General features: G+C 44.8%; 1 protein-coding gene and 1 long non-coding RNA gene across 9 annotated transcripts in view; one reads left to right on the forward strand and one right to left on the reverse strand.

Moving 5' to 3' along the window:
* IQCA1 (IQ motif containing with AAA domain 1) overlaps positions 1–8,884 on the reverse strand; it is a 92,604-nt gene that overhangs the window by 68,088 nt on the left and 15,632 nt on the right. For both annotated transcript variants that reach the window (XM_017743429.1, XM_008640714.2), the window contains one exon: positions 4,592–4,776. In XM_017743429.1, the coding sequence (XP_017598918.1) occupies positions 4,592–4,776 (185 nt within the window). The remainder of the gene's footprint in view (positions 1–4,591; positions 4,777–8,884) is intronic.
* The window catches only part of LOC108448935, a 57,822-nt gene continuing 53,648 nt past the window's right edge, over positions 4,711–8,884 (forward strand). For all 7 annotated transcript variants that reach the window (XR_001865019.1, XR_001865021.1, XR_001865022.1 and 4 more), the window contains exons 1-4: positions 4,711–4,802; positions 4,884–5,036; positions 6,089–6,444; positions 6,923–7,157. This is a non-coding gene — a long non-coding RNA (uncharacterized LOC108448935). The remainder of the gene's footprint in view (positions 4,803–4,883; positions 5,037–6,088; positions 6,445–6,922; positions 7,158–8,884) is intronic.

An 8,884-nucleotide genomic window follows, 5' to 3' on the forward strand; every position in this document is an offset into this window, starting at 1 on the left:
AAATGAATAAATAAAGCACAGGAACCCCCCTGCTTCGGGAGGAGTCTCATTCACTCACCATGAAGCTTGGCCAATTCCTTTTCTGACAGTACTCGAGTCAGCAGGCAGAGCAAGAAGATCATTCAAAGCTAATCAGTAAAGTGTAAACCTATTATGAAAGCACATTTACCCCTCGCCGCCTCCTCCCTCCCAAAAACCAATCCCCAAATCTGTGGGAATAACACATAGCCTCCATAAAAGTTGCTATTACTTAGATCCCCTGTTATTAGGTCAGCGATGCCACTGATGAAATGCTCCCCAGAGCTCCGAGCAGTGGCGGATAAATCCTCCAAGAAACTCATGGAGTAATTTGTTACAGCTCGAGGGCATGAGGCACATCACAGCAGAGCCCTGTGCATGAGGCTCTCCCCTGTGATTCTGGAGGCCATCTCTGGTAATAAAAACCTCATCTTGATTTCTCATCCTTTGTATTGATTTCTGTCAGGAAAGACTTGTCTTAGACAAAGGTACTGCTGTATTTCTCTGGATAATAAAGGGATCCTTCTCCGCTTTTGCGCCCAGCCCTTTTTGAAATTCAGTTTAGGGATGACTCTAAGAAGACTTGTAATTTGGGAACTGGTTTATGCACAGTGGGTAAAGAGTTGAGAAGATGATGACTGGCTTTGCATATTCAGTGCACAACCCTAAATGTGAAATTACAGAAAAAATGGGTTTGGTTTGGAACTGTACAGGAAATTGAAGCTAAAACCCCAGCTCTGCTATATCTTAATATGAAACTGTTATTAATTGAATGGATGGAATGTGTGGGAATCAAGTGATTACCATCCAGACTCAGATGTATATAATCATAGCAGCTGCTGATTTTGGATCATGTGTACTCCTGCACTATGAGCCATACCTTGAAGAAAAAAAAAAACAAAAGAAAGGCAGGTCTGTAGGTAAACTGCATGATGCTTCCTCAAAAAACTTTCAAAACCAATTCTCTTTCTTTTCTAGTATGGCTGGACAAGGCCACGTGGAAATCTGGAAAGCTTTATGTGAATAATTTGCAAGCCAAAAAAGAGCAGCTCCACAGAAGTCAACCCGGGTAAACAGAAGCACGGATGGTAAGGCTGGAAAATGCAGTGTTACATCAAAATTATTTTGTCTCCTCTGCAGTAGGATTGTTATAAGCAACTGGAACAATCTCATTCAGTCTAATCCTTTGGGTTTTGCTTTCCTTGGCTTTTTTTATAACCTCTCTTCATAAGAAGCTGGTTTGGGTCTTGAAATGACTGAAGCTGTTCCCTTGTGCAATGAAAGCGATAAATATTTACAGCAGTTCTTACAAGCTGAGAAATTTAGTATGTGCTCATTACTTTTGTAATCTAAGAGTAACTGTGCTGAAAGACAATACCTGCTAATTGTATTTTCTGTCACAGTCTTTTCAGAGTGAAGGATAAAATACGGAAGTTTGGGTTTATTTTCTACTCCACACAGCAACATTTATTCAAAAGAATCTTTGTTCCCCTTTATCTGTTTATTTAGTAGACTATGGAAAATGGTAAACTCGGTCAAAAAGCCTAGGTGAAGAATAATTTATAAGCTGCTTAGCTGTTGATCTCTCAGACTGGCTTAGGGGAGAGCCAAAACATATCCTGGCAGGTAATAATTAATGCAAACCTTGACACTTCAGGCCTGGCCCTCTGCTGAGCAGGACACAGCTCTCAGTTCTGCAGAGTCTCTGGCAGGAAAGCCTGGCTCTGCAGGATACACACACTCCCCTTGTGGAGAAATCTGCTGATTTTTTTTGGTTGTTTTTAAAGCTATTTTGGATGCCAGCGAATGTGTCTGTGGGGAAAGCGATTCTGGTCACTTAGACAGAGGCCTGCTGTGAAGAGCAGGACTGTAGGCAGCTCGCTCTGATTCCTCTCAGCTCTGTAAATCACCGCCTCACTCAGCCAGATTCAAATGAACTCCGGTGTTGGGCGGTGTCCAGCCTGTGCTGAAGCTGATGGCAGCTCTCCCACTGCCTTCACTGGGGGCACAATTTCATCTGCCACGCTGCTAAATCACCAGAAGAGCTTTTATCAATGAGAGCTGGCTGGTCTTGGCTGAACTGTGCACTACTGATTTTCAGGGATCACAACAGACAGTGAATCTGAGAGAAAAGAGTAACAGAGAGTGTGATGGGGCTTGGAGCACCCTGGGATAGTGGAAGGTGTCCCTGCCCATGACAGGGTGGAATGAGATGAGCTTTAAGGTCCCTTTCAACCCAAACCATTCTGGGCTTCTCTGATCAAACACTGACTGCAACAAGTGTGTCGATGCCCCTCTGCCACCAGCGGTTCTATTTTGATAGAAAATGGTTAATTTAAAAAATAGGCTGTTGTTTCAGATGGGTGGGTTATTGTACAAGGTTGGAAGGGAGCTGTTTTCTCACTCTGTCTTGGCTGCAGCAGAACAAGCCTGACTCGAGGCTTACCTCCAAGCACCCTGTGTGTGGGTGTATCTTAGTCCCATCTAATATAATCCCTTGCTCGGGATTATCCATAAAGCTGTCCGAGATCAGTTAATGTGGAGCTTATCTGCAACATCTGCTTTAATCTCTGTTAGTTTTCAAATCTAGGTGAGATTCAAGACTACTGAACCTGACTAGCTAGCCCAGAAAAGGGAAGCTAAGGAAACTTTACAGCTTGTTTAATCAGGTATTCATATGCTAGGCTACTGATTGTGTGCCTCTAGCCTTGAATCTCACCTAAAGATGAGATACAAGTGTAGCAAGGAAGTCCCATTCCGCTTTAAGGGCTACAGAAAGAAAGCTCAGCATTTTACATTCCACCCTAGACAGGTACATGAGACTGAGGGCCCTCCTGCAGCAGGCAGCAGGAGTTTTGATGAACTGCCCTCTCAGCCATCCCTCTCCACCTCCCTCCACTGAACCATGGCTTCAGCTTCCTCAAATGGTCCTCTGGATGGCTTAGGCTGCTGGTTGGCTCTGGTCTTAAGTGTCTCTGTGGAACAGATTTAACTTTTAATAGTGTCTCATAATACCTTTGAAGAGGTTTATGGCTCAGCCTGCTTCTCTGGGAGATTGCCTGTTCCCTGCTAATCTGCTACAGAAACACTGCCATTGGTTCCTGCAGTATTTCAGGGAGTTCTCCCCCAGCTCCAGAGCCAAGTTAATTGGACACCATTGACCTGTGGTAGAGAATGACTATTAGGTGAGGAATATTAAGCAAAGGGAGTAAGATCTTTCTGTACCTCAGAACATGCTGGGAGCTGTGGGGAATGGCAGGAAATGGCAGCTCAAGGAGTGTGCAGAGCAGGCCCTGGGAGAGGGTTGATTTAGGGAATGGGAAAGTACTTTGCAATAACTGAGGTTTGTAAAACCAGCAGCACTTTCTAAAGGAGAGTAAAAATACGCTGGAGTCTTGAGAGTCTGTAAGAGGCAAAGGTGCAAGAAAGAAGAGAAATAGGCTGTGGCAGACCTGTGAGAGTGCTGCTTTTGATCATTCTTCCTTTTTTGACAAACACTTCACAGTAGCACAGCTGCCCAAACCTGATTGAAGGAGTCAAGGAACAAACAGAGCAGGATTTCATCAGAATGCATTTGTGTTTCCAACTGGAAACTGCATGCTGAAGGCAAGTCCAGTACCCTGAGCAAACACTGGATGATTAATGGACATGACACTGGTCCACAAGATAAATACAAGCCCTGTAACATCACGGAGCAGCTCAAGACACAAAACCAGTTTGCAGAGCAGCTTTATGCAGAGCAAATGAAACCTTGCTGCTAAATCCCAGAAGTTTTGGGTGCTACTTCCCAATTTACCAACCCACTGGATGGGGTAAATCCCAGAAAATGATAAAACCAGCCTGTATTCCTTAGGACAAGGGCTTCCAGTGTCAGAATTGCCAGTCTCAAAACTTCTTTGGCTGAAGTAAACTTCGTGGGAGACGCAGAGGTGTCAGAACCTGGTTTAAGACTGTGTAAGTATGTGCTTAACTCTACTGAGACGTGAAGTTTCCCTGAAATCAGCAGCACTGCTCGAGGAAAGCTACATTTGGAGGAGTGGCTCCAAGGTCAGGCCTCAAGTACAAAAGTGCTTCAGATTCATGTGGGCTGCTGGATAATACCAGCAGCAGGCACCTGGATGGCAGTCCCAGTGACGTGATGTGATTTGCTATGGCAAATAATGGAGCTTCCATCTCATGGAAGAGTGAGTTCCCTCTCTTAAACCTGATGTGTTCAGACAGGGAGAAAAGTCACTGTTCCTGAAGTTTATAGTGTGCTGCCTGTAATTCCAAAGACTGAGCCCAAGGTAATGTGCAAAGTGAAGGTATCCCACTCCAATGTTTGTGGACCTGATCCACAGCCAGTGACTGAAGGAGCACTTCTGACCCCTGCCAGCAGCGATGCCTGCTCTGGTCTCCCCAGTCAGGAATCCTCCAGCTCAGGATTTTGGCTTTGCAGCTGGTGCAGAACTAACTCCTCCTCTGGGACTGGCATCACTACCTTAAAGATGGATTCTGCAGTTTGTAGGAACTCAAAATCAGGCTCTTTGGGGAAAATGGACTTTTTAAGGGGTAAGTGTTTCTCTTTGCTCACCGGCACTCGATGAAGCACTGGCTGATCTGGTCCTGGAGGGTTTCCTTGATGTGGGACCCCTCTGTTTGTCTCAGCTCTTGCCTGAAGGATGGCTCCTCTCTCTCCTGGACTTCACCTTGAAGGACATTTGCCTTCCCAGCACCTATCTGCAAACTGCTCATTGCCTCCAAGTCAGGAGGCAGGCTCTGAAAACAAGAGGAGAAAATAAAAGGTATGAATAAAAAGAAACTTAATATTTACTGGAATGCCAGGGTGACAGTGAATCCGAGCTTAAGCCTTCATTTACTTGCAGGAAGCCAGGAGAAAAAAAAAACAACCCTGTGCTCATAAAAAGTGCCTGGATGCACACAATGGTCTATTGTTGGTATTTCAGCATTAATTAACAACATTGCAATGTACAAAAACAACCTTTGCAGCGTGGGATCCCGGCATCTCCATGAGACAGGTGAGAAAGCTGCTGTTCTGCAAATGCCAGCTTTATCCATGTCAGAAGGGTGCCAGAGAAATTTTTAATTGAATTTTCAAATGTCTGGACTTCCCATTGGTGCTTTTTAATTAGCCAGTATTGTTTTTAATTTGTGCACTGAAATTTTTATATGCACTGCTTGCTCAGTGGTTTCCTGGTATTTTGTTGCAGCTGGTCAGACTCCTGTAGGAAATCAACTTCCCTTGAGAAACAACAACAACAAAAGAGGAATAAACAACCCCCCCAAACACTATAATAAAAATCACAGCTCCCCAAGTTTCCCATGATTTGATAACCTTGGCAAGAAGGGCTTCTCAGCCAGTTTCAAGTCTTAGAATGATTTCTGCTCGGTGATTGATTTTGCACGTGTAGTTTGAGGGAGAAAAATGAAAGTCTTTCTGGTATTCAAATACAGAAGCATGAAAAAACCCATCTGTGTGGGTGGGCTGAAACTTTGCATTTTTCAGCTTGCAATCATTGATAAAGTTAAGATGTTCCCAGTGTTTTGTGAGCTACTGCTACCTTGCAAGTGTAGAGAAAAATCTGATTTTAAAAATTAACCTGTGAACTAGATTTGTGGTTTTAGGCTTGGGTTTTTTTTAATTCTAGAACAATTGGTTTTTTCACATACTTGGAAATTATTAATCACATTGTCTGATGGCATATGGCAAATTTAAGAAGGGAAAAGAAAACATGTCAATCTGGTTTCGTAGTATGATTTTATTACTTTTCAAAGTTAGTGACTGACATATAGGTGGCAGCATATGTGAACAGAAGCTGTTGGTTGGCATGGAAAAAAACCAACATAATTTTGCTCTGGCCTTTCAACTTCAGAGCATACAGAAATTGTCCTTAATTGGCCCATCTCAGACTAATTCAGTAATGCATTCTTTTTGCTCTGGTGATGTATTTTCTACTGTACTCCAAGTCCCAGTTCCAGAGGCCTCCCACAAAGACAAAAAGCTCTGTCAAAGCTTTGGCCAGCTCATATTTAAGATCTGTTATTCCCTGTTTTTCCGTGCTTCCACCAGGTTCCAAAAATCACTGACAAGTGCCAAGCAAATTTGGTTTCAGTGAGCACCCAGAGGGATCCCACAGTGTCCAGAGCAAGCACAGAAGCCCCGTTCAGGAAAGCAATTTACTGCCTCCCCTGCATCTGGGATGTGTGACTTGCACTGTGCTACAGGAATCGGTCAAGGCCACCAGGGAGAAAATATTCAGGAGGAAATAAGAGCAGCAGTGTGGTTTTGAAAGGTGCCTGCACATGTTCCCTTCCTGAATGTGTGACCCAAGTGCTGCCTCTTACCCTGAGATGTTACCTTTGCTCAATTCCCAGTTTCCAGGGGAGTCAAGTGTTTCCAATCTTCCTCCTCACCAGCACCTATGTGTAAGTACAACACAGCTACTATTATCAGTGTTTATTTGTATTTCACCATTGTCTGCCTTGCTGATGTTAAATGAAGCCCAGGACAGAGCCAGATGTGATGCTGCTCTCTTGGGGGCTGGTTTGGAAAGTGGAGGTCCAGAAACAACGCCTCTCTTTGTCTCCCTACAGCAGTCCTCAGGGGACTGCTTTCCTGAGAAATTCCCATCAGATGGGCATGGGGATACCTGCAGCTTCAGGGAGGCTGGTCTGGGGCTGATGGAGAGAGGCTGAACATTTAAAGGTGAAATGTCTCCAGGTGAGCAGTTTATTGGGGCTGGGAAGGGTCAGCTCCCGCTCCACCTGAACTGCTGGATGCATGATCCCTCCCTTCTCCTACTCAGCCTCTGGCACTCAGCTGACCCTGCAGTGAACCAGTTCAGCTCCCTAAAAAGCAGAAAATAATCCCTTTTGTCTTCTCCTCTCCTCCCCCCTCTTCAAGTTACTCATTTCCCACTGTAACAAGGTGAATCAGCCAGCCCAGGAGCAGCTGAGGGCCAGTGCCGCAGCAAGGGAAGTGCTGGACAATGGGACCAGACCACAGGCAGCAGAGCTCCTCCTTGCCATCCCAGAACCTTTCCAGCTCCTCTGAGTTGCTCTCCACTGCGTCTTGAGGGAGCCTTGGATGACCAGCTTCTCTCACTGCCTCCCTTTCACCGGTCCCAAAGCCAGATGAGGTAAGAGCTGTTTGAACTGGCAAGAAGGTGCCAGTGTGAGTTCAGCAATAGGAAATTCGTGTCTCAAAAAGTGACCTGCTACAGCCCATATCTACACTTGAGCCCAGAGTCGTGGAGCTGCTGTGGACTCAGTCCAGGGAGCTCTGAACCAGCTGGCTCAGATGCTGATAACAACAAGGCCATGGGACATGTTCTGGCTGGCAAAACCCAGCCGAGCCATGAGTAAATATTTGTGCAGCTCCCTGGTTATCAATTCATTCAGTTATCAATACATCTGCTGATAGGAGTTTATGAGCTGTACTCAGCACTGAGGCTGAAGTACAGACAGAAACCTGCAGAACAGCTTATGAGAAGAAGCTCTGTTGTATTTACCCTTTGGTTTTTTGTTTTTTTTTTTAAATTTCCAGAGTCTGTTTTACTACAAGAAAAACGAGAATTAATTCTAGAACAAGACTTCAGCCATTCACCTTCAGTATTTCTCCAAAGAAAAGCATGAAAGAGAACAGGGCAAGTTGCTAAGGCTGTATATTCTCCACTTTCCCCCCAATCCTCCTGGTTTCTTGTTTGGCAATAACACACTCCAGCTGCGATGGGCGAGGGGAGCATGAAATGGAGAGCACAGCTGGCTGTGATAAATGAGGCCTGAAGGACTCAGGGCTGGCTAATGTAGAACATACACAGCGTGCCCTGTTTATGAGGGGAGAGCAGGAGGCCAGCACGTGTCAGGAACGTAAGGCTGGCTCCTGTTCTGGGAGAGGAGGAGGAGGAGGAGAAAAGCACTGACTGGCAGCAAGGGCATCGTGCCACAGTCATTTGATTTTTAAATAAAACAGCACAGGTGAATGTACAGCTGGCTTGACTTTCCATTCTGTGACTTTGAAATCAATGCAGTTATGTCAACAAAAAATGAGTGGACTTGAGAAAAACAAGGATGAGGAGACATCAGAAGAACTTAGGTGTGCTTGGGCTAAAAGGTGAAATGGGGACTGTCTTAAAAGCAGCTTCCTTGGACTGTAAGAACTGATCCAAGTGTGTGGATGCTCAAGGAAGTGAATCAATTGATAAAGTAGGGAGGGAATAAGAAGATGAACTAGACAAAACTAACTATGGAAGGGAATTTAGCAATATAACCTCAAAATAGACACTGGGGCAGTGGGAGCTGCTGAAGGAGATGTAAAAAGATGTCCAGAGGATGGAATCGTACCACTGTTTTAGCTGTCAGCTCTCTACCATTTGTCAAGGATTTTCATAGAAAATGCCTGTCTTTTGTCGAGTAAATGATGATATAAAATGTTCTAGACTATTAAAACACTTGAAAAAAAGAAAGTAAGTGATGAATAGCATGGGTGATACCTTCCTGCTTTGCAGCTGAAGAAAGCCACTCTGTTAAACTTATTTTGTCCACAGTGTTCTTGACCTAATTGCAGAAGTGTGTGTCCCCCTAAACCTCACCAGCTTCCGAGTTTAACACATTCCTGACCTGGTCTCAGGAATGAGGAGCCAGCTGCACAACCTGGGGCCGTGTGTTCACCTTCAGGTGCTCTTGGGCCTTCAGAAGGAGACAGAATCTCTCCAACAGCCCTGCTAGAGGTTCTGTTCTCTTGTCAACGAGCAGAACTCAGAAGAAAATAGGTCTAAAAAAGCTTTGGCCATCTGAAGATGCAAGAGGGAATAGGAAGTGAAATAGCAGGAGAGTGCTAAGAGAGAGGATGAATTCCAACAGCTCC

The sequence above is a fragment of the Corvus brachyrhynchos genome, unplaced genomic scaffold, assembly GCF_000691975.1.
Source record: "Corvus brachyrhynchos isolate BGI_N302 unplaced genomic scaffold, ASM69197v1 scaffold79, whole genome shotgun sequence".
Lineage (NCBI taxonomy): Eukaryota > Metazoa > Chordata > Aves > Passeriformes > Corvidae > Corvus > Corvus brachyrhynchos.